Below are 26500 nucleotides of genomic sequence, written 5' to 3'. Positions count from 1 at the left end.
CAAGGGCTGCCTGAGGCTGGTTGGCACGGCCGCCGGCGCTCTGAAGGCGCTGGGCCGAAAAATTCGTGAAACGGCGTGGCCTTCGCTATCAGCAACGGAGGAACTTAGCTGTGAAGTTATTAAATATAAAGGTTTAAAAAAATTAACCCGTGCAGCGTTATAAGGCTTATAGCTCTGCCATGGGATGGAGGCTGAGCTTTAATTTTAATAGTGTATTCAGTTGCTAGGTGTTAATTTCCAAACTCAAGTGCTTATTTTAAGGCTTCTTCAGCAAAGCATTTGCATATCTTTGCTGCCTTCTACATATGGATCAAATATTGCTAAAGACTTTAAAAAAACAAATCGGGAGGAAGCACAGAGTTGAGTTAAACTGTATCAAATCATTAAGTAATTTGACTGTGGAGGTGATGATAGTAACTTGGGTTCTGTTCTCAGTATTTAGCTCCAGTCCTCAGCCTCTCCAAAAAAAAAAAACCCACTTACTCTCTTTGTTTCACATGAGCAACTAAACCTGAAATTGTACTATCCCAGTTCTTGAGTCGTGCTGGGTTTCACACTGGCTTTAAAAACTGTAGAAGTGAATGTCAAATAGATCAGTTTTTAAATATCAAATGACTGTGTGGTACCAAGTGGGCAGTCAAATCAAATCCTGAGGAGGGATCTGAAGGAATTCAGCTGGGCATCACTCATTGGCGAATGCATCTTGTGCTGCAATATGCAATGCAAGATTTTAAATCAGAAGCACAGGCTTCAGAAGGAAAATTGAGCCTTCAGTTTTAGCACTAAATCTCTTGACTGAAAGGCTTTCCTCTTAAATCTTAATTGTGCTATCACCAAGGCTTTGCATAAACTGCTTAGACATTTAGTTCTTAGCAGGTTCAATTATAAGTCTCTTCAAGGCTACTTGTCATAAGAAATGTGTATGTAATACGTGCTCTTGGAGAACGTTTGCTAGATAACTCTCTTTAAAGAGAAAGAAACTGCACTCGGACTTTCTCAGTCTCCATCATTTGCACAGGATGTTTTTAAAAAGAAATCCTCTGGGTTTGACTCTGATTAATGGCTTCCACTTACAAGATGTTTTTGTAGTCACATGTTAGCATGTATCTGACAACATCTGTTGGTATCTTGAGGGAGTAAATATCAACACTTGTTAAAACTGTAAGATTAAATAATAGTATTTTTCTTAACAGGAGCCCTGGAGTCTATGAAACACTGAAAGTCAGTTGGAATAAGTAGACGATTGTCAAACCTTTATTTTGAATTTGATACAACAAAAAGAGAAACTGGTAGAAAAATGTCACCTGGAAAAGTTCTGCAACCTGTACTGAAAATGAAGGTGGATGAACTCTTTTTGTGCTGGTTGAGTCAGCCCGCAACTCAGCTGATGCTAAAGGACTGCTTGAGAAGAATCAAGAATGAGGAGAAAACGGAGATTGGTAGTGGAGATTCAGGAAATGGTAAAAATGAGAGGTTTGCTAATAAAAATTCCAATTCCAAACAATGCGTGTTAGGAGATACCAGATTGCCTTTGATGTCTTTCAACCCTCCTCAACTTTCTACTACTCTTCCATTGGCAACTCCAGCCAGCCCAAGGAACATTTCTAATGTTAGAGCAACACGTCGATCCTCAGGAACCAGAGTAGTAAGTTTGTTTCTTACTTATTAGACCTGTTTGTGGTGTCGGTAAATTATACAAGTAATTAGTTTCCCTACTTTTTTGTGAAGCAGCAGCACTGAACAAAAAATGTCAATGTTTCTGTGTCATTAGCGCTAACGGCTAGGTGGCCTAAACTCCCAAAAGACTGTCTCAGCTCCTTGCAGCTCTGTTGCTTTTTAAAGTCATATGTGCCTGACACAAAATGAAAAATGAATTGTTTTCTATTTCCAGTAATTTTTCTGTCAAGAGCAATATTGCCCTTGTTCTTTAAAACTGCAGAGTGGAAGGCATCTTAAAATTCCATATCCAGTACAGCTGGTTAGATTTGGTATATCTACCCTGGTTTTGAGCTATACTTTCAAACATCATGCAATACTGATCTGTGTTGCAACTAATTTACATGCTATGTTTGCTTCAGTGGGTGCCACATAAATAAGGAAAAGTCAAAACAGTGATTCTTGCTTTCTGAAGTATTGCCTGTCCTATGCAATAGGTTAGGGCTGGTATCTGTGTTCTTGTGTTTCTTAATAGGCATGAACAAATAGAGATGGTGGAAAAGCTAGAAGTAGCCTTATAATAAAAAAGTAGTTTTCAATGATGTCCTTGTGTCCACAGAGCAGTGTCCAGTGTGGGGGAGGACCCATATTTAGAGTTGGAGAATGAAAGAGAAATAATTGTAAAAGCCAAAACTTGGATAGGTAGGTCAGATAGCCATGACTAACCAGGTGTCATTAATGAATCTCACACTTCATATTAAAAGAAAAATCTAGCATTCTATAAGAAGAGTTAGTTTACAAAGAATATTTAGTTTTCTAACTAGATCACAGTTGCTGGATAGCTCTTGTTTAACTTACTTTTGCCAGAGGTAACCCAAACCACGTGCTGATGCTTCTGATGCCACGCTTTCAGTAACAGGCCCTTTCCACTGTTAAATGCAATCTAATTTTGGACAAATGTTAAGTCCCTGCATTTGTTTGCAGTGTTATTTTTATAACATACTGCCTTGACTGAAAATATTCCTTTGTCTAATGATACCAGGCACTATTGTTAGTACAAGACTCAAATTTGGCTTCACTGAATCTGCATATTAACAAAGTAATTGTTTTGCTACTGCATGGTACACTCAATGCTTCCTTTCTAAGGAGGTTTTGATTATTATTATAATAGACAATGCCCTCTAGGCAAGAATAGCACCCCTGCCCCCAACCTGAGGTTCTTTTTTTAAAATTTGCAGTTCAGTTCAATCTAATTTCTAGCCTTTCTGTTGAGCTATAAAAAACCAAAACTGGATAGCAAATGATGTGGTGACTGACAAAACTAAGCGTTGCGTATATGATCTGCCTTACATCAGAGGAGTTAAGAGGCGTGCTCTTTCTGCCAGAGGACTATAAATTCATATCATGTAATAATACTGGTAAGTTGTAAGTGGTCATCAATCCCAATCACTCTACAGACTTTGATATCTAACTCAATACACTGGCCAAACCTCCTGGTGTCCCAGGGAAGCTTTCGCAGGTTGTTAAGTGTAGAGAGAGTAGGCCTGAGGATGTTCAAGAGTATAGGTTACTACTTATCTGTTATTGGCATGTATTGAATTGATATACTTACCTTTCAACCCTCAGGAGTAACGATGTGACTACTGTTTTGCTCCAAAAGACTTATTCTGAAGTGTTGTCTTGATTGCATAAGTATTAATTTTCAAATCTAGCTTGACAACTTGGACTCCCCACTTCTTGGTTTCAAGACATCACAATTCCAGTCTAGAGTTTGTCTAGATTGACTTTATAATAATAGTGACTTGTATTTTATGCATAATCATTAGCCAGACAGCAGGGCATGACAATTGATTTACTTGCTTTTTTTTCTTTATGTTCACACTGTTATGTTTCCTGTTCTAGTGAAATGTAGAAAGTTACCAGATGCTCGGTTTATTATTGTATTGGCTAAAAGCGGGCAAAGGGAGAGCTTCCATTAAAAGCCACTGTTACTTGGTGTACTTGATCGCTAACTCGTGTACTGTACTCTTTCTTCATGTGTCTTGGTCAATTGCTTTGTAGTAAATCCCATAAAGAAGAACTGGAAGAGATTAATGAAGAGTAGCATTCTTTATTTAATTGGAATTGTTTGTATTGTGCTGAGAAAGAACATAAACGTTTAGGTTGTTGGTTTGGGGGTTTTTGTTGTGGGTTTGTTGGTTGGTTTGTTTTTTTTTTGAAGGAGTTGGGTAGGGGGAAGTTTCGAAGCAATAAGAAATTTATTTATGGCTTTATTATTCAGCTGAACTGAAGCCTCATCCGAAAGTTTCCTAATCTCTAAGAGGTGTAAATTACATTTGGAACAGGCATCAGCTCTTAAAATACCACCAAGAACTGCATAATTACGTGTTCTGCCATGACAGTGTATTTTCTCATAGAAAGTAAAATATACCCCTTTTCCTTCTCATATATCCATAAACTACCTGCTGCAGTGTCAAGAGTACTCATTTGAGTTTAAGTAAGTTTGAGCTCCTCGTCTCATTTCTATAAATGGAAGAAAATATTTCAGCTTTTTAAAAAAGGAAGCTTGTACTGTAGGTCCAGTAATACAGATTTGAATTCTAAAGAGTAGTCCTAGAAAATGGTAAAAGTTAATGGGCTTAACTCTGTGTGTCTGAGGGTGATATTAGAAAAGCGCTTTTACATCAGCCATAAGGAGCTGGAGAATTATTTCTTTTAGGACTATATAAGTCAATTTAGGCATCTTATTAAACTTTTTCTTACTGTATACAGGAATTCTCATAATGCACTGTACAAGCAGTAAACTCATTTTGGCAGGATACGTTTTCAGTATCACTACATTTGATGATGGGTAAGGTTGCTGTACACCTTTTCCTGTTTCTTAAAATGTTCTTACAACTTTTTTGAAGGACACCAAACAACAAAGCTGATAACAGAAAACTGCTCTTCAGTTCATTACCACGTAGTCAGCGTGAATGTGTAGGAAACCACATTTTCATGCTACAGCTTTCTGTACTTGTTAGAAAAACACGTTTTGCAGAATGGGACATATTCTTGGAAGACCAGTCTTGAAACTAGTAAGATACTTAATAGTTAACCCCTTAACAGTAGCATAGGAGCAAAACAAGTTGGTGTTCCGATGGCAATTGTTAAACACCATTAAAAGTACTGTAGCTGACAGCTACTATATTAAAAGAGATCTTTTTTCTTTTTCAGAAATTAGCTTGTAATTGAAGTTTGAGAGTTATATTTTTGTCCAAAAAATTCAGAAGTTGCCACGTGTTTTTGCTAAAACACTCATGTCTTGTTGGAGGAGAATTTGCTGTCTTTCAAGATAGTTGAAGCCCTCCACTGGTTAGCAAATCCAAAGTACTTTCTCAGATGATGAAAGAACCTACATGGTCCTTACGTTAAAGATGAATAAAAGACTGAGGCGCTTCAAATGGGAATTTGTTCATTTGGACAGGGCACTTAAGCCAGGTTCTAGAAAAACACTAATTCAGAATAAACTGTTGGCTTAATCCACACGCACATTTTCAAATCTAGACAGAATCCTACCATGAAAATTCATCTTATAGTGTGTTTTGGAGCAAGTGAAAACAAAACTGTTTGTTTAGGGGGTTGTTTTTTTCCTTTTTCCTTTGGGGAGGTACTTCCCTTCACTTGCATGGTGTCATTCACAGTGAGGTCAGTATGTGACTGCATCCATTGCAATTACAGGGTTTGTACAAAGTTCTTGTCATCTTTGTGATGTGAAGCGCTCGCGAACACTTAGTATTCTGCAAATAGGCTTGTGATTTGTATGTACTAAATGTATTAAAATAACAGAAAATCAGAGGCATAGAAAGATCTCAACATTTAAGTCCTGAATATATTTTTGTAAAGGAAGGAGATTCTAGAGCTGTAACTTTCAAACTTGAAGAATAGCTGTTGTAGCTTTCTTCTAACCCTTATCACTACTGTACATGTATTTAACAGTGTTTCTGGCACTCAAGATTATCTTAAACATATGGGATATACACAATTGGACACTGTTCATCATGTTGTCAAAAATGCTAGGCCTCAAGGCCTAAAAGATGCCGCAGGCAAGATGTTTAATCCTAACCAGCTGGTGTGCAAGGCATCTGGGGAAACAATTCACAGAATTCCCTATGGGCATTTTGGGGGGTGGTGGTGCAGAGAGAATTTGATATGATCTGAAGTACTTCAAAGTTATTTTCCGTTTCTCTGAAGGGTCAACCTTTGATATAAAGGTACTTCTTGGATTGGTTTCTGTATATCCTTTGCTTGATAAGCATAGTGTCCCTGCTTATTATCCCGTGACCAGTATTGAAGCTTGTTGTCCCACATTTCTGTAATTTGTAATTTTTTTTTTACTGCTTTACTATATTGCTGTTCTTGCCAAAATTTTGTTACTAGTTACTTGATTCAAATGGAGTGGTACTCCAAAGAATGCACTTTGGTCTAAAGGGAGACTAGAATGAAACCTTTTAACATTGTCAGAAGTTTGAGCATACTAATACTGAATAGTTGCTTACTGGAACAAATAAGTTCTTATGAGGACTTGAGTTAAAGGCTTAGACCCGCATCTTTTAGATCAGTGGTGGACTATCTATGTTCTGCAGGTACAGGTTTTGAGGGGGATCACCTTCTACTAGCAAGGGGAGAAACAATGTTCGTAAAACATCAGAAAAGTAAGAGGAATGACAGTGTTTGACTCCTGCCAGCTTTTTGTTTAAGTAGTTATTAAGCTTTGATGTTGGCCTTGAAATTTCAGGTGTCTAGTCTTATATGTTGTCTGCATCTGAGTTGCTACCTAGTATACCTTAATCCTAGAAGCAATGTTAACTACTAAGTCTGGCTTACGTAAACTGTATTAGCATTGTGCAGCGCACCAGATTATGCTGTGTAGGACTGAGTGTGGTCTAGCACATATGCTCCCTAACTCTGTATTATGCAAAGCTAGTGTTAATAGTGCTGTGTCCCATCACTAAGTGGGGAGGATGGTGAACTTGGCTTCCAGCTCAAGCCCGTGACTTAAAGGCAGACTGTAAATAACCTGGTATCAAACTGATGTACTTTTATGATGATAAGAGGGTACTATGACAGATGTCAACACTAATGTGTTCACAATAAAGGTCCTTCTATGGTTCCAACAAAGGAAGGACAGCCAGAAATTCATGTTAAGGTCTGGAAGAGTGCAGCTATAGGTGTTCCTAGAAAATCATTATTAGTTTCAAGTGTGGTGAAATAATAGCAGTCAGCATAAGCAGCATTGATGTTGTGTTATTCTTCTTAAGCTTTGCTGTACTGAATAGCTTGGAATAGAAGAATTGGTATCCTGGTTAGAGAACCAGCTATTCATTTTATGTATAAATGAGAAACTGAAAGTTATTCACTGTTGTAGCTTCTTGGTAGTGGTCTTTATTCTAACTGCGTTCTGTACCCTGGGACATAAATGGTATGCTTTTCTTAGCAGTAGTATTAATTCTGTTTACACATTGTGCTTTGTTAGAAGAAATAGTGATCTTTTGTCTTCTTGCAAAGTGGCAGTTGCACTTGAAAGAGAAGATATTTCTATCCTACTGGGAACTCATAAATATTTCTTATATGCTGCATCTAGTCTTGAGAAGTTTTGGCATTTCTAGTGCTGAAAAATTGAAGTCAGAATTATATGTGGCTTTCTTCAATTTTAAAATTCACCTGAATCCTGACACAGGACAAATTCAAATATTTGGATGAAATTTATTAATCACAGGCACTCTCTCCTGTGTAAGTAACTGTCACTTAAAAGCAAACAAACAAAAAAGTACATAGCTGTTCATTACTTCTAGTTTCTTCTCTCCAGTCTTTCAAAACATTTAAGTTTAATTATAGCTTTACATCAGTCATTTAAACAGTTCTTTCCTCTAACAGGTGGTCAGTCTGGGAGGAAATTAGATATTGATATAAAGGAGACAGCTTTCTTTTTTTCCTTCATGGATGTTTGAGAACCTGTCGTATATTTTTGAGAACTCCGTATGCCTTACACTTACTCTGTCAGCAAGAAATAAGCTTGAGGCCGAAAGTGTGTACCAAATGATTAGCACACACTTGAAAAATTCAATGCAAATTACGTAACTTCAGTAGTTGCATTGATTTGAGACAATACCAGTTAAGTGCTCTCATTTTCTGCAGTCCACAAAAACCGGTTACTAACTTATGTTCTCACTGGCATAATATGTAGATAACTCCTTTGTGTTGGGTTGGATTAGCATGGTGTTCTTGTCTTCAAATTAACCAGACAGTACTAATGTTTTAGTAGATAAGATTAGTTTGTATTCTGCAAACAACAGATACAACTTAAAATTGGTCCACAGAAAGCACACCAGTGATCAAGAGATGTTTTTAAAAGTGTGTCTTGGTACTTCATGTTAGATGTGCTCCTTTTGCATAGTAATCACTATTCTATATAAAAAAAAAAAAAAGCTAGAAACTGTTCAGCCATCCATGTACCATTTCTTCACCACAGGTACTTGCAGGGATAATGGGTTCTTGGGGATGTTGGGATATGTGCTTAAATAACGTTGTGCATGCTGCTTAGTTTCATTTCTTGTGGAACTAGCCTTACATACTTGTTCTATGCAGATCTTACTAGAAACTTTGGCAGATTTCAGGCAACAAATGAGACTAGTTGAAGACTACAAGGAGACTTTCACAACTTTTGTAGAAATCTATATGCAAGGAGAATGCAGGGAAAGACCTTATGAGTGAATGACAAGGAAAAAATTGCAAAGCACCCATAAAATGGAGTTGTAAATGTGCCCACCATAAACAAGTTTTTCTTGGACCTTCTTGATGTTATCTTGACAAAACAAGGCTTGCAGAGCTTGTGAAATGGCTTGACTTGATGTGTTGTTAGAAATCAGCAGAATGAGAACAGTTTCTAAACATTTTTATTCCTTTAGAAGCTAGATTTGTATTGATAAATAGTTAATATTCTAGATTTTGTAAACATTTCTACTAGATACGATTATCACTGATATATCGTAAATAATCATCCTTGTGGCACACTTCATTGACTAAGATATAAAGAAAACTATATGAAATTAAGTAATGTTGAAAGCACTTAATGGGCTAGATTGGTCTTCTGTCTACTAGTCTTCATGAATAGTCATCGTTTAAACAAAATGCTTCTTAAAAGTCTTCTGTTGTAACTTAAGATTTAGTTCTCTTACTTGCTGTTAACACACTAAAGAATACCTCCTAAAATGTTGACTACTTGTTTATTTATCAAATAACAAATTTAAGTTTAGTATTTTAGAAAGATCTTCTAGAATGCTTGAAAAATATTTAGACTTCTTATCAAGGCTTCCAGTGATAAAGAATGGAGGAAATTGGTAGTAGAGTACTGTTGCTGTTCTGGCAAAGTATGTGGTGTTATACCTCTGTAAATTTTCTTATTACTTAAGTCATATTTCTTCATGTGTAGTGGTTACCCCTTTAGTTGTCATACTGGAAGCTAAAGCTCAGTTGGTTACCAGTGACCAGCTTGGTTGCTCGGCCTTCTTTCTCTGCATTCTCCTTTACCACTGTACCCTGCTTGCAAGTTTGGATATAAATGACTTCTCATTTATCTCTCTAGAAACCAGTATAGTTTCTGTTGCCTCCTCATTTCCTGTATCAGCAATGATTTCATACTGATTCATGATCAACACAGTAGTGTTAGCTCAAGAGAAAGTCTGTATAGGAGTTCTATCAGAAATCCCATTGTTGGCTGGTAAATTAAAATTTGTGATCTTACTGACTGACTTCTAGAACAAGATCTGTATCTTAAGCTTCCAGATTTGTTGGTTTTGCTTTAAAATCTTCGAGGAGGGAAATCTCAAGTGAAAGCATAAGCAGGAAGCTGTCCTGCAGCTGTCACTGACTCAAAATTACTGTCTTGTGATTTCAGGGACTAAATTACATGTCATGTTAGCTTGTGATGCTGGAATTAAAGTAGTGGTTGTAGTTTCATACACCAATCATTCTGGTTTTGGAAAATATGAAATTCCAAGATATAAATGTGTTTTTGAACGGATTAATTGAAAACTCAGTTGATGTCAAAATGATGAAGTACTGAACAGCTGGTGCAATGTTTAAATAAGTTGCTGGACTGTTATAAAACATTGTCATTCATGTTCTTTATACCAGATTACTCTGTCAACTTCTAAATTAAGGTGACACAAGGTAAATAATACCAATCTAGAAATGACTAAATATCCAGAATGGCCTGTGTGACTCTGAGAAGTTGCATAACATTAGACTCCATTATAAAAGCTGCTGTCTCCTGTAGGAAAATCTCAGTGGTATTCTGAATCAGCCTGAACAGATTCTTCCTTTCAACCTATTCTGCTATTCAGAACCTTACCTTGGTAAAGTTACAAACGTGTGTGTGTTGTGGACTGTAGCTTCCTTTCTGGATAGTCTCCGTGGCATCATGGTTCATCTAAAAGGTAAAAACCTAGCATCTTATTAGAGCAAGTGTGACTTTAATTTATATAATCCATACTAGATATTTTGCTTATGTCTTTCTCTGTTTAATAGCAACTCCAGCAGCATCAGTTCGGATGTACCTGGTTTTCGTGATCTGATGAATAGAGTCTGAAGATCATGGATAGTAAATAGGTTCCAGCTATAGAGCACCATTCCACCAAACTGTTTCCATTAAAAGCCTGTTTATGCTATACACAGGTAAATAAAATGTAAACTGATCTTTTCCTAAGATGGTGGGGAACATGGTAATTGTTCTGAAAGGAATAAAAGCCATCCATTAACTGTCAGGCTTCTGTTTTATCGTATCTAGTGTTGATGCTTGCTGAAGTTAGTCTGCCAGATGCAGTTAGCAATCTAAAAAGGCCCATGCTATGTCTTTGGAGTCCAGGCAGTGTAATCATAGCAAGGTGACATGTATCTTACCTTGCTTATAATCTGATAACAGCCCATGGCGTGGTGTACATACATGGCATTCTTTTGGTAATGCGCAGAGAATCTGATCTGCCCATCCTTCCTGGGCTACCAACATGACCATATATCTCACATCTAACTGATGTCTTTTTATTCACTGTCTTGCCTCCTAAAAATTCTGGATTCTCCCAGCAACTGTCGAAAGAACCTCCAGGTTCAACCTCTGTCTAATCCAAGAATACTGGAAAACTTAAGTAGTCATTAGAGAAGGCATGCACGTGCAACACATGTTTTTAATTATCTGCATATTCTATGGGGGAGGCATTGCATCCACCAAAAAAAAAAAAAAAAACAACCCAAAACCAAAAAAAAACCCAACCAAAAATGCATGTAGACCCAGATTCACATAAACTTAATTCCAAGGCCAAAGGATCAGTTTTTCTCTGTGAAGGTAGATAAGAATTCTTAACTACACAGTGGCATCATCTAGCAGCTCATCATTGCAGCACATCATACAAAAAACACTATCAGTAACTTTAAAGCAATCAGTTTAGGTAGTGGATAGCTTGATATGAGCATAATACCTTGATTCCTTCTGTGGTCAAGACATTGTAGACTTTGTCTCTCTTGGGTTTTGTTAGTGTACTGCTGAAAAGGGGTGACTCTCATCCAAGGAAGAGTTAGGGATGGATAGTAACGCTGTTGGTTTGTTTAGCTCACAAGTGCGTTGTCCTCTTGCTCTCTTCCCATACAGAGCACTGAGAAATGGGAAGTTACTAGCAAGAAGCAAGATAAGGGGGTTGAGGAATGAAAATAAAAATCAATATTTTTGAATTCAATATTGAAAAATCAGTATCAGTGGGTTTCCGCCTCACCCCCAAGTGGGTCACCTTGTCAATAGATGTTAATATTCTCAATTGCTTAGGGAGTTTCATGGATAAAAAGCAGAATTTTCTTTGCTATTCTTGTATTTTCCAATTCTCTAGACATTTCATGTTTTACAGTACCTGCTTTACTAAAATTCAAGTTCAGTACCTTGCTATGTACTGTAGTCTCCTGAGAAGGGAATGTTTTTGTTTATTGCTCGTAATAATGTAAAATAACACGCTTGGACATCTGAGACTTTAGTCCATTGCTATAAAGAGGTTTTCCCCTACAAAGGCCCTTTTAAAGACTTGAGTGGGAGTTCTGGCATTCTTTCCAAAAAGAAGCACTATCATTCTTCATTCATACATTTATTTAAACTATGTCAACATTAGACGTTGCTATATATAGTTTTAAGCAGAAAAGTACTGCAGATGCTACCAAGCCTGCTGAAGTTGTGATTTTATGACCTACAAAGTGAGAAAACAAATCTGACTGAGATGGACATTGCCTTATAATCTTTCCCTGTGGTTTTTACTCAATACCTTGAGAACTGCTGTTCCAACAATGAGCTCTACCACTGCTCTGCAGGATTAAAGATCTCTAGACTAGTGTAAATAATGCATCTAGTCAATGAGCCTCACATTTACCGAAGTGTGACATTGTTTGCATCTACTATTATGCAATACATTTTGCAGAAATTGGGTTAGATTTGTTAGAAGTTCAGTCTGACTATGGAGCTTTGGTCTGAGTTGAAAACCAAATAATTATCCATCAAATGTCTAATTATTATGCAAGTAATGGGGCCTATCTAGTTTTAGCATCTTTCAGTAGATCAAAGGCTGGGTATGGACTATCTGATCTAGAAATAACTCTTGATAATATTAAATAATGGTGATAATCTAGTCACAATCTTATGTGAAGACTGAGGGGGGGAAAATGAACCCAGCATTTCAGGACCTTTTGTATTGCTTGCTTGTTTTCCTGGTCTAGCAAAGAATTGCTACTTTCATTTGTTGCTCTCATATATTTATGCAATTTCTTCTTTCTTTCCTGCCTCATAGTAGCTGTGTTTTACTTAACATTGTTAGCTTCTTGACTTTTGTATCTATAAATCTTCCTGAACTATTTGCTTGCACTAGTAGTGCCCTTTTCCCACTTTAAACATCTGAAATGTATCTTTAGTACTAAGTCATGCTGTTTCATCTTTCTTCTATATTGATAGAGATGCTACCTTGCCTCAGCTATCTTCTCCTAACTGCTCTTTTCTGCCCCTCACTAATCAGTTTCTTTCGGAAAGGGTTGCTCTAGTTGCATAACCCTTTAGTTGACTGTCGAGATCTGACAGTTCTCGTTCCACAGTTAACCCAGGAGCCGCTCTAATTTTTGCAGCATCACAGGCTGAGGGATTCTGTTAGGTTGCACGCTGTTGCCATTGGGCTTGCTCATTCAGCCTTATTTAAACTGTCTCCAAAGGCTAAACAGGCTTTCTGTCATCTTGGTTCACAAATTACTGGGTTGAAGACCGGACCCCAGCAACTAAAGGCTTTGTATGGCTGTATACATCTTATTACATATTTAACTTTATGCTTGGATGCTTTTTTTTCCAAAGACTTGAGGTCTGTTCCCCATAACCTCTTAAGACGTTAAATCTACTGTCAGTGTATGCTTCTGACAAGAAATTGCATATTTTTTTTTAGACAAATGCCTAAGGTTTTTTGAGGTATTCTTCAGATTTCCATTTCTTCCACATTACCCAAAATATTAGTGATCCTCATATTTGTCTTGCTTGAATGTTTTTGTGTTAAAGCCACATAAATATTACATGGCTATTGTGTATGTTCAGATCTCTGTTAAAGTGGTAAACTCTTTAGCCACGGTCCCTGAAGTCAGATCCATTCATAGTGTGTATCTTTAGCTTTGGAAGGAAGCTCTGAGCATGCATCTCTCCCTCTGTTTATATAGCTAATAATAAGCTGCCAGGATACTTGAACAGCTTCAGGGCTGGCATCCAGCCCTTCACCCAGGAAAGGATTTTGCCATAGCTTTCACTGGAGGGAATTCAGATTTAGAATAGATGTAACACTATACCTGAACACTCCTAGTTCGATCTTGGATGGAAGATGACTTTCCTTTTCCCCTATGGCTAATTCATGACTGAAAAGATTAAAACAGATCTTAGGGGGTTCTTGAGCACACTGCTTTACAAATGTTTATATCTTCTTAGATTCTTCATATATTGCAACCTGTGACCTTTTGACAACTATACTGCATACAGGTGTGTAAACGACCACTAGTTTTCAAACCAGACTAGTGACAATAGTACTGAAACAATGTTAGGCTGATAATGGAGTTGATTTAACATCTATCTCACACACTAAGGTAATATTACAACAATGAAATACAGAATATTCAAAATACTGAACATAATATGATGGTTATGTGGTGACAGACTCTGAGCTCCATTTGGAAAAAGGAGGGAAATCTGTGACTTTTTCCGAAATGGAGTTCAGAACACTGATTTCTTACTGAGGTTCCTTCAGCAGGTTCAGGTGAACTGGAGCTCCAGTCTGTTAGCTTAGCTGTCTGTATGGCAGTCAATCATCTTAATGACATACTACAGCCAGCTCAAACAAGACCGTGAATGTAGTAGCGAATGGGAGTGCATCACCTGCTGAAAAGGGGTGAAAATAGAAAGCAATTTAGGTGAGAAGATACCTTTCTTTACTTTAAGTAAGGCCTATTTTACCTAACCTGAAATGCAATCTGCCTTGCAATACAACCTTCCTGACCTTCCCCAAACATCTTGGTCTGGAACGGGTATCTGTTGCCAGAGTAGGATTCTTCTCCTACTCTAACACCTCAGTCCTTCATCTCAAGTTCCAGGCATGCTGCTGTTGTGTGCTGTGCGCCCAGCTCCCTGCTGGCTTCCCAGTGGCCCGAGGGTTATCACAGGTTAGTTGATTTGATCTTCCTAAAAGACAGTGAGTGACAGCCAGTTTTGCTCGATGCAGTTTGATAGTCTGGTCATGCCAACCACAACATGTCTGACTCTTGTCTCGTCAATTCCTTTCTTGTCCTCCTACTTCCGAAAGAAATAAATATCTTCATAACGAGTTGCAGTAAAGAAGCACGTGGGGAAAACTGGACAGTAAATTCAAAACACGAAAACGGGCTTTTTGTCATCATTTACTTTCTAACAGTGTGTGATAAACTAAAAAGGACCCAATAAGACAAATCACATTTCACTAGTACTTTTTCCATAGCTTCCTCTTCTTAATCTTATGAGGATATTTACTGTGGGGTTTAAATATATTGTTACATGACAGCATGGCTATGAATGGATTAATAGGGCTAAAGATTATAGATAACACAGCGTGGGGGTAAAATGATGCAGTCCAGCAAGAGAAGTCTCAAACTTAGTGGTGAAAGAGTTCTTTTAGTCTTTCTTGGTCTATGTACATCTTTGTGTAATCAAGAAAGTGGCCTTATTAAAGCATGAGGGATGAAAACAGTTGGCCCAAATGATGACACTTTACCAGTTATCAAGTAATGTACCTAAAATTGTAAAGGAGGAAGGACAAAAGGTCACTTTAATTTCCAGAAAAGCTTATCAGATTTCTGTTTCTGGGAAGAAGATTGCTGTGGACTAAAACATGCCCCCCACCCCCAAAATGTATTTGAGAGCCAATAAACTGAAAATAGAGTAGAGTGGTAGTTGGCTCTAGTGCTACTGACATACTGAAATGTGACTGGTATACAATCTAATATGTGGATGTTAGTGTTTATAAAACTCCTATTTAAGCAAAAAAAAAAAGTGTCCTGTCAACTTCTCAACTATTTTTTTTTACATCATTGATATTTCTAATGTAGCTTTCTGTAAAACAGGATTTAAAGCAACATTTCATTGTAGTAACGTTTGCCTAGTTTCTGCTACTGCTTTCTGCCTTCATTTGAATGATTAGATCTTGTGATACAGTAATTTAAATCTAGATAAATGTAAAAAAAAAAAAAAATACTTCATTGACCTATGTAAGCCACTCTGAAAGCCTGTCTGCAGCTTTTTCTGTCATTGCCTCCATGTTCCCAGTGTAATAGAGTTCCTTCTAAAGGACCAAAGAGTTTAAAAGGAATTTAATTGCTGCGTAATAAGCCTTATCCTTCGGTGAGGTACTTCATTGAAGCTAGACAGTGAGTGTTTTGTGACAGAAGGAAAAGCTGAGGGGGATGGGAGGAGGAGGAAGCTACAAAATGACCACGGCTGGCCTCTCTGCATTCCTGTAAGGCTTGCGTTTTTAAAATTGGAAGCTGCTTTTATAGATGCTCCTCCAAACAGGTTTGTTTTTTTCCATACTGTCCCATTTAGACTTTGGAATGCGTGTACGAAGGGGCAGGCCCCCGAAGTGACTTTCCAATCTGTTTTTGCGATTCCAGCCAAGTTCCCTTTAATGTATGGAGCAGGCGAAGTTGAGCTGACTCTCTTATAATATCACAGAACTCGGGCGCAGCTGCTGCTTTAAGTGGCACTGTGTGATAATACAACAGCTCTGCTATTTACTGGGACTCTAGTGCCTGGACTGGCACACAGAGACGTTATATGAAATCCGAAAGCATGAGGATAAAGGAAATTTCTTTGCGGCAAGATCCTGATCTAAGAAAGGAGTTGGCATTGCTAGCTCGAGGATGTGATTTTGTTTTACCTTCTAGATTCAAGAAGAGACTGAAAGCTTTTCAGCAGGTCCAGGTTTGTCTTTCAGTTCTTATACAATTAAGTTATTGTTGTCAGTTGTACCTTCAGAACCATGCAGATTGAAGGAAATACATGCAAGTTCTTCCTCACCTAGCAGGATTTCGAGAGTCTGTTCCATAAATTGATTTTTCTGTTTTGTAGAAGACTATGGAGGTAGCTTTCTGCAAACCAAAAATTAGGAGAGTTTACAGAACCATGTAGCATAGATAAAGTATGATGTTTACACAGAGGCATATGCAGTGGAAAGTTGGTGCACTTAATGCTATTAGACTTTTAAAGATTGTTTTTTCTTAATCTGCATAATCATAATCTGCTTGCATTTCCCCAGGGGCTTTAATTTATCTTTTACTGAAACTGGGCATATAAAATACACTGAAATAGGCTGTAACTTTACTAACTTAAACCTAATATGTTAAAAGGTGCTTTCATACGTACACGACGATCCTGAATTCCTTTAGATTATGTTTATTTTGGATTTTGTATTTGGATGAGATCAGTTGTTGCTACACGCTTCACACATGTGCCTCTGCTGTTTTGCAGATGTGAGTTTAAAATGGTGGATTTAAGTGAGTTCATAATTGAGAATAGAAGCATTTGAAAAGTATAATTAGTAGGAAAACTACTTTCAGAGCAAATGTCCAAAGATACTTTTTTTTGGGATGGGGGAAAAAGTGTACAGCTGTTCTATTAGAGAAACTGAGAGTTGGTATTTCCTCAAACACACTTATGTTTAAGGCTTTTGGTGGTATGTGAAAGCATTCACTTTGACCTTACGTCACCCTCACTTCTAACTCATGTACTAAAGGTATACTAGTGATGATGTGTGACTTTTTTCTTTTTTTTTTTTCTCCTTTTTTCATTAAGGAAAGTTTAACAATTGAATAAAAATTGCATTATCATAGGATTTCTGGCATTTAAAATCATTCTAAATATAGCCTGCTACTTAATTTTGAATTCAGTGCACTAGTGTCCCTTTCAGGTGACCTTCAAGAGGGGGCCGTAGAGCCTCATGACCCTAAAAATGTGTTAGCCTTCCGTGTTCTATATTATTATTTCAAATTTGTGTCAGCTGAGCTATATAAGCATTGTTTATTCCTTTGTGCAAAACAGAATGCAAGTGTTGACCGTGCTGTTTTATGCCATTCAGCATAAACTTGTGAATGAAAGGATTTTACAACTTTTGTGCTGGAGGGAGAAGGAAACTTGTTGATTAGAGACAGGAGGAAAAGAAAATACTATCTGAATTACCTAAAAGGAACAGTATCAGTTAATATTTAAGCACCTCAGAGCATGAGGCACCTTTAGTCTAGTCATGGCATCCTGTTGTAAACAAACACACTGTTACCTTGTGTGGTGTCCCTTAACTTGATCTGTCTTTCATCGAATGATAGTTGGATCACTTGCACTTCTACAGGGCTTTTTTATGTTGTGCTAGAAAACATCTCCGTGTAGTACGGTAATGCATATTTACAAGCAACTAAGTACTTTAGAAAATAGCTTGGCTAATCTGTAGGGTTTTTTTCTGTTTTAGCATGCTGCAGGCTATAAATTTACAATGTAGACAACAAAAAATTTTCACTTTTAACCAGACTTGCATTTCTTGGGTAAATGGCAATTGTAAAATAATGTATTTTAAACCATGCATTATATTACAGACAAAATTCTGTAGGCAAAACAGACTTAATAGGCGTACAAAACTAAAATCTGATGTCTGTCTTTGCTCAATTTGCTATAAAGTATTTTATCCGAGGTTCCTTTTTAAAGGGTACTTCACTTCAACTTCATGATTTTAAGGAGACCTTTTTAAAAATACCAATCTTTATGAGCACCTTTTTTTTTAAAAAAAAAAAAAAAGGTGTAGAAGATGGATGTTCTTCACCTGACACTTCATGTTAATTTTAATTTCAAGTTGTCCTTGTGGGCTACGTGCATTTCGAAGAATAGCTATACATCATCTACATAATCATTGATGAAAATTCATGTTGAAATAAGACTGCTTAGAGCTTTTGTAGAATAGCTTGAAAAATTTTTCTCATTTCAGTTGCTAAGCTTCACTGCCATTGGAGTTTACAGCCTCCTATACTGCTGTAATATTGGCTTTCAGACAGAACAGTTCATGAATAGAATATAAAATTAGAATGCTAAAATCAAGCAGCAATAGAAGCTACTCTGTTTTTCTATACTTTTACTACACTCGTATTTCTCATATCCATTCAGTTTCTATTACTTGTTACACAAATGGCAGATTCTCCTTAAGAGGTTTAGTGCTATTAAAGCTAGCCTCTCAAAAATAAAAAAATGAGTAATAGTGGTGGATGGTGAGATAACATGTGGCTCCACATCTGCTCTGAGGTGGGTTGGAGTGACTGGGTCTTCCACAGGTTCTAGGAATTCCAAGGCAGTGGCTTTTTGCACAGAGACATGTAAGTAATCTGTGTAGGTAATCCCCTGTATTTTGGAAGGGGTGGTCATTGGAGCATAGCAAATCAAGTTGCATGAAAATCTTTAAATAGACAACCAGTAGTGAGGTGGGTGGCTCTGGAAAGTGGTGGAGCAGGCTGTTTCTCAGGGGTTGCATTTATTAAGGAAAACTTATAAAACTGAGCAAAATAGGGCTTTCTGGAGAGATTGGGTTTGAGAAAGGAAGACAAAACAATACACAACTGTTGAAATGTTCTGTATTACTTTAGGGAACCCAATTTTTTAATAGATAACTGCATAAAACTCAGTAGAGCTTCAATCTATCTTCTCCTGATGGTGCACGTAAGAAAGACCTTTCTTGGGTAATTTAATGCCTATGGAATATAGGAAATATTGGAAATGCAGCACTTGAAGAGGCACCGTGTCCATCTTGCTCACCAATTTCTCTGAAACTCTGGAGAGAGAAGAAACTATCCCCATGTCAAATGTACTGGCAACTTAAAGATGTGAACTGAAAGGCTTATTACCTGCTGGTAGCTGAGCAGAGTGTTTTAGCCAACAACTTGTGACATCCCTACCTGTCAGTGCTGGAATATAAGCAGCATCATTACCTAGGCTATGTGAGGAAAACATGTCTGAAGTTGGAAAGAAAATGATAACAGAATAAAATACCTCTGTGTGCAGTGACATGCTTATACCCATGTAACTCAGTGTTAGCTAAACTAGGAAAATAAGTATTTTTTGCTACTTAAAGGCCACATCACCTTGTAGAACAGTTGAGTTCTAACTTTAAAACTAGTCTTTTTAGAAGTCAAATAAATTTCTGCTGATTGTGATGATTTAAAAAAAAAATAAATAAATAAAAAGCTGTCCTAAGCGTTGAATTAATCCTCTGAATGTCAAGGCCAGAACTGAGTTCTGGCATATTTTGTGATTCTTTCAGTGCATCATGCCTTTATCTGCTGTTCCTACTTGGTGATTCCTGTAGTTGTATGCGTCACACCTCAGTGTGGAAATGGAGAACTGCTAGTTCTATGACCACCTGTTAATGATACTAAATGCTGCTTACACATGCTATTTATGTCAGCTGTATGAGAAATATTTCTTCAACTTCTGCAGTGCCTCACAAGATTGGCTTTCCTTCTGAGTGAAGTAAGTTTAGACGTTACTGCCTCTCGATCACTTTTGCACTCCTGTTTTATCAAAATGCTTCATAAATGCTTGTGGTATGTTCAAGACAGCAACAAATAAAGAGCCTGTAGGTGCTACTGTGTGCTGGGCTGATGTGTGGATGTGCTGGAGTGCACTGATTCTTCCAGTCATGAAGATAAAATTCCTATTTGAGGTAAAATGAATTTTAAAGTTTAAGTGAGGCAGTTGCTTTTACAACTATTGTCACAGAAGTAGGTTGTGTAACAATTAGAGGTCTCTGGCAGGCCAGCTTTCCTATTAGCATCAATTTCCTAATTTAACATCATTTGGAGACCTCTTAACATCACAGAGGGAGGACCCGGTATCCATTTTTGCATAATAGCATTTGTGTGCCTGATGTAAAACTTTTTTTTTTTTTAAAGAACAAAACCCAAGTGTTTGCTGAGGGGGGAATAGAAATCTCATTTTAACTGTAGCTAATAGTTATGCTTGATGCTAGTTTGCTGATATAATGCCAATTTCTGGAGCAGATGCCAGCATTTAAGACAGAATGAACATATCTAAGCTACCAGCTGCAACTAGCTAGTTAGGATGAAAGGTTTTCCATAAATGGTCCACCGCTAATGGATTGCCAGGTCTTAAGCTCTAGCCTCTTAAAGGAAGCTGTAAGCAAACTGGTAGGGTTGGTTTTTTTACCACTTCTGCTGTGGAGATTCCAGGTTTGAGCTTAAAATGTATTTGCTGCCCTGTGGTAGCAGTTTTTTTTACCTGCTTATGACTGGTGATAAATTTATGCAAATATGTACTGTTTCTGTAGAAAAGCAAATATGGTACAAGTTTGTTACTGCTTACTTTACTTGCATGCATGACTTAAGAGTCTAGATTTCAGTTCTCTCTGCAGCTATATCTTTTGACCCAATAATTTAGACATTGAAGACTTCAGATTTATTTATTTTTCCCATGGAATAGAAGTTTCACTAGCCTTTCCTCCATTTTAACATACTTCCCATGCCTTTATAATCACTAATGTCACTAATAGTAGATGTCCTATGACTGCTGACAATAGTACTTTGTATGCTAGAAAGCCTGAAACAGTTTGCACATCTTCATATAAAATATCCTTCAACTTTTACAGGATCAGAGGGATATGAGATTGTTTTTGCAATTGTCCAAATCAGAATTTGTTGGGGCATTGCCAGACAAGAAGCTGACAGAATACTTGCTCCAACTGTTGACTCTGCAGCTCAGTATCAGCTTGCTGATATTTTTCTTGTTGAGTGGATTTTTCCCAAGCTCAAATGCATTGAGTGATTGAAACTTGCTTTGTTGTAAACGTGGAAGGATGAGAAGCTATTGCAGAGTTTAAGAATTAAGTAGATATCTGTCTTAGCCCTGTTTGTTGCTTTTGGTGTTGAACTGATGGTCTGTCCTGACAAGGGTTGTTTTCTGTAGACAAATGTTGGAATTGCCTCAGGTGTAACTGACTGTCAGTTTTTCCCCATTAAAATGATGATTAGGCAGCCATGACTCCTTTGCAGGTAGTGAGTCCCAAGTGTGGTCCATTGGCTCTGTACAATCAAAATGCTTATGTACTAGGAGCATCTTACCAGCTTGTCTCCTGAAAACAGTTGGGACGACAGAATGTACTGGTAAATAATAGGAGTACCGATTTAACCTACAATCGGAGTATTTTCTGAGAAACCTGCAACTGTATGACAAACTGGATATATTAGTGACTGGGATACTTGATTTGACATTCGTAAAATGGAGGCTGTTTGACAACAGTTCACGGCCGGTGACTAATACTTCTGCACCACTTCTGGCTTACAACATGGAAGTTGCCTCTCACAGGGTAAATTCTTCTGAAAAATCTTAGTTTTGGGGTTTTTTTTCTTTTTTATAATCTGAACCTTTTTCCTTTTGTGAATTAGCAGGGCAGGTGGAAGAGGCAAAAAAGTATTTTCACTGGTCAGCCACAGGAAACTTTGAGGATCCTGCCTCTAAAGCCTTTAGTAAAAGTTTTGTCAGCAAATAAAACAAGTTACTGATGGGCATGTGTGTAATATGCAGAAGTCTCTTGGGCTCATGGCTTTGTGGGGGAGGTAACTATCTCTTCCTTTTCCCATTCCATGCCCGTCCCAGGGGGATTCTGAAAAAAATCATTAAACTGTAACTGTGTAACTGGAACTCTTTTGATGCTAAAGGTCTATGTAACTGTACAAAACCCCAAACCTATGCAGCCATATTTGGTGGTGTTTCTACAGCAATAATGCATTTGCAATAACATTCTCCAGTTCCCAGCAGGACTACATGATTTGTCTAGGTCAGCTATACCAAACTGCAAATCAGGAGAATCCTTGTATTTCCAAAATTAGAGTTGTAGAACTTTGGTAAGAGATCTGTTAGCGCAGCATATATAGTACTGACAGTGAGAAGATTGGCAAGTGCGTGCTATAATGGTTAGGCATCATACAGAAAAGTGATGCCAACATATCTTAGAAGGACAGTTCAGTCTTCACTGAACTAGTGAAAATCGGGTTTTGACCATTTGAAAGTTTTTCTGTGTTTGCTTGTTTATTGCATGCTACTTTTGTATGTGTGCATGTAATGTGCGCTTATCTGTGAGGACCGTTTACACATACTTTTAGTTGAATATGATTTTAATGTGTAAGATGGTGTGTATAGAACGTATTTCATAGTTTTGAGTGAAAACTCCTAGATGCCACTACCTACTGTCTCCTCCTACAAGAGAATCAACACACTATCCCAAATAGGTTTGTGTAGATGGTACAAAGTTTGCATGCCCTGCTGAAATACTGAGGCTTCAACATAGAATTCCATGCACTGGCTTTCTCTTGAGGCTCATTTTGTCTGTTTAAATATGGTTTGGTTGAATTAAAGGGGAAAAGCATTACTGATAATTGTACCACTATCAAAAGTCTGTGAAAGAATTCTTTAAGCTTTACTAAGACTTTCAAGATTATCCAGTGATGGCCCTTACCACAGCAATTTCACTCATACTGGGTGGGATGCTTTTTTCCCTGGTTGTCATGCAATTAAGAGTAACTAGCTGAACTACTTTTTAGTCTGCTGTCTTGAGACTTAAAATAAGGGGAGAAATTAGCTTCAGGTAACAAACAACTAACAACTTATTATTTTTTTTAACCTCAGAATCAGAGGTTACAATACAAACAGTATTTTGGTGACAAAATAGACCACTAATAAGCTGAATTTTCCAACATTAAATTGTAAAATGAATTAGTAGATTCATATCCCTGCCACTTGGTAGCCAGGGATGTTCTAGAAGGATTGATATTTTGCTGTTGAAGTTGATGTTTGCTCTCAACATAGACCACATTAGTGGTGAGTTACTGCACTAAAGGTACAGTAAAATTTGGTATTGAGTGATTAAAAATAAAAAAACAACACAGAAATCAACTAACTCTTGAGCTTTCTGTTTGTAGTTTGGCCACTAGTTGCCAAACCAGTAAGGGTTTTGCCTGACTCAGGTTGTCAGCGGGCAGAAGAGGGAAGTTAGGTTCACCGTTTCTTTTATCTCAGCTTACAGTAACAGCGTCTGTGCTATGAACTTCTGAACACAATAAGATTGACATATATTTAAATCAAATATACAAAAGGTTTCATCCTCACAGCTGGTTTTATATGCTTATAGCAAATAAGAAATTGAACGCATTTTTAGGCCATTGAACTTCAGCATATTCCTCCTTTCTGCAAGTTGTAGTGCAAGTTTAGGGTCTTTCTTAGGCTTCATTTTTACTGTTATAACATGAAAAAGGATCCTGGACTCCTGACTGCTCTAAACCTCACTGAATCTCTCTTTATTTGCTTATGGAATTCCTACTTGCTGGAACATGTCAATCCCAGAAACCCAGGGCACTTTAATTCTGCAAAATGGGACAGAGCACTGTATGGCTCAGTCTCTAGAGTAAAGTTGGTTTAGCATTGAGGATTGTAATTTGAATTGAATCACAAGACCAAATGACCATAGACTTTTGTACAGAAATAGGCGTGCATACATGCATAAATGAGATAAGATTATGGCAGTCAATCTGTGTAACACTGAGATGAGCACACAACCTGGCGCACAGGCAGGAGACTCCCAACATGTTTGGTCAGAATTTGGAGGTGAACATGGAGTTGCTAACTGGAACACAAACTACGCTGGCACAGGATTGCTAAACCCTGCTCCCTTGTGTTAATTCAGGTGACCAGTATGTATAAAATCAGAAACAGCATACTTTGAAGTACTTTTATTCTTCTAATTGTATCTGGCTTGAACTTTATGGAAAAATGTATTAGTTTTTCTATTTCCTTCCCCTCATTGTAGCAAAATTTTTAAGTGACTACAGACAAAACTGGATCAGAGAACTGAGCTAAGGCTAACAGCAAAAGTAAGCTAACACTCCATCAGGGTTAAAAAGTAATGATGTTTATCTTTTACAATGGAAAGAGGAGCATGTATGATAAAATTAGTCTCTATAGCACAGCCAAAACCAGCTGCCAGGCAGTGACTGAAGGACAGCAAACTGAAGTCTGGGATAGGAAGAAGCAACTGGGACTAAAATGTTTGTTGCCAGAGGAAAGACTTATGCATACATACCCTGTCACATGTTTTGAGAATAGGTTCATTCTCTGTGGTTGTCTCTGAGCTTGATCATTCACGTATGTCTCAACTTTCTGACTAAGTTAGGCAAGATGAATCACAAAAAAAAAATGGTGCAGCATAAGCTTAGAATTTTCAAGTTTGTGTGCTAAGCAGAATTTGGGTCTCATCACTATTATCCTGTTGCCCTTTGGGTCTCCATGTTGGCTTCCATTTTCTGTTGCATATCAGGGAACTTCATGCAGTATCTGCTTTAGCTGCTGGGTGATTTATAAGCATTGTACGTGGGTGGTTGCAGGGGTATTAGGATTTAAAAGCCTGAATAGTGTACCTCTGTAGAAAATCCTCTTAGCTTATTATGCAATTTGTTTTACCCAGGTAACATTAGCATAAAGTGTGATATGAGAATAGAAAACCCAGTCTACTGAAGAACTAGATTAACTTATGCATTGCACATTTGAAAAGTATTACAACATTCCTTTTTTCTTTTAATTCCCTAGTTAAAAATACTAAGGATTTGAACCAAACTTTTACTGATTTGATAGGAAAAAAATCTCTTTATAGCAGTATTTAATGCCATTTTCTGTTTGGGATTGTGGTGTACCACTTAAACTTAATGTGAAGTTGGCCATAAATGTGAGGTAGAATTTTGGGGGGGGCCTATTGTCTTGACTGTGTTGTATGTATTCCACTGACTTTTTTCTAATGTGGACATCTCTATGGAAATTCACATCAAATAATACAGCAAGAGCTGAACTTTAACTCTGTAAATATGTTTTAAATGCTTTTTTTAGAGAAATGGGCATAACAACTGTTGGTGTCTGTCAGATACTAGAAAACATCAGTGTTTCTGAATGAAGTTGTCTTTTTCTGTAGACATGTCAACACAATGCAAATATCAAATCAGTTCAATGAGCTTGTGTCTTAGTCAGTAAGCTGTCCAAAAACAATATTACATTTATCAACATATTTACCTTGTTTCCTTTTGCAGCAAGTCCTATTTAAGTGAGATTTCATTCACTTGCATTGGAATCCACATAATCAAACCACTTCCTGGGGTTCAGTGGTTGGGTGGTAGTGTCTATGTGCAGATGTAGATCTAGACTTGACTGGCTATACAGTCTTAAAATATCTGGGAACAAGCACCCCTTTCCTTTTTATTTCAGAAATACATCCTGTCATTGAGTCACTCCATCATACCATCAGCTCTTTCCTTCAGTTGAGAGAGAGGGAAAAGGGCACTTCATTTTAAAATTCCCACTGTCTTCATTTTTGCTTAGAACCAAGTTAAATGCCAAGTGCGACTCATCTGTTGGTAGATATGAGAAGACTAGCAAGACTGTACTTCTCTTTAGAGTGAGGTGTATACGTGTTCTCTGGTATTTACTAACATATTACTATCATAGAATGGTTTACGTTGGAAAGGACCTTGAAGATCACAGAGTTCCAACCCCCCTGCCATGGGCAGGGACACCTCCCACTAGACCAGGTTGCCCAAGGACACGTCCAGCCTGGCCTTGAACACCTCCAGGGATGGGACCTCAACAACCTCTCTGGGCAACCTGTTCCAGTGCCTTAACACCCTTAAAGTGAAACACTTCTTCCTAATGTTTAATCTAAACCTGCCCTCTTCCAGTTTAAAGTCATTCCCCCTCGTCCTGTCACTACATGCCCTAGTAAAAAGTCCTTCCCCAGCTCTCCTGTAGGCCCCCTTTAGGTACTACAAGGCCACAATAAGATCTCCCCAGAGCCTTCTCTTCTCCAGGCTGAACAGCCCTAACTCCCTCAGCCTCTTCTCATAGGAGAGGTGCTCCAGCCCTTGGATCCTCCTCGTGGCTCTCCTTTGGACACGCTCCAGCAAGTCCATGTCTTTCTTATGTTGAAGACTCCAGAGCTGGACACAGTACTCCAGGTGGGGTCTCATGAGAGTGGAGTAGAGGGGCAGAATCACCTCCTGGCCACACTGCTTTTGATGCAGCCCAGGATACAGTTGGCCTTCTGGGCTGCGATTGCACAATGCTGGCTCATGCTGAGCTTCTGATCAATCAGCACACCCAGGTGCTTCTCCTCAGGGCTGCTCTCCAGCCATTCCCCGCTGAGCCTGT

The 26500-nt window shown here is 37.9% G+C and overlaps 1 protein-coding gene across 1 annotated transcript in view; it reads left to right on the top strand.

Annotated features, from left to right (window-relative positions):
• Positions 1 to 1297: 1297 nt before the first annotated feature.
• Positions 1298 to 26500, top strand: part of PPP2R3B (protein phosphatase 2, regulatory subunit B'', beta) — a 51513-nt gene continuing 26310 nt past the window's right edge. Inside the window, exon 1 of the mRNA XM_009882112.1 lies at positions 1298 to 1645. Within this exon, the coding sequence (XP_009880414.1) occupies positions 1298 to 1645 (348 nt within the window). The remainder of the gene's footprint in view (positions 1646 to 26500) is intronic.

Source organism: Charadrius vociferus, unplaced genomic scaffold (assembly GCF_000708025.1).
Source record: "Charadrius vociferus isolate BGI_N301 unplaced genomic scaffold, ASM70802v2 scaffold273, whole genome shotgun sequence".
NCBI classification, from domain to species: domain Eukaryota; kingdom Metazoa; phylum Chordata; class Aves; order Charadriiformes; family Charadriidae; genus Charadrius; species Charadrius vociferus.
The sequence above is the reverse complement of the archived record's forward strand: the minus strand, read 5'-3'. Positions and strand labels throughout refer to the sequence as shown.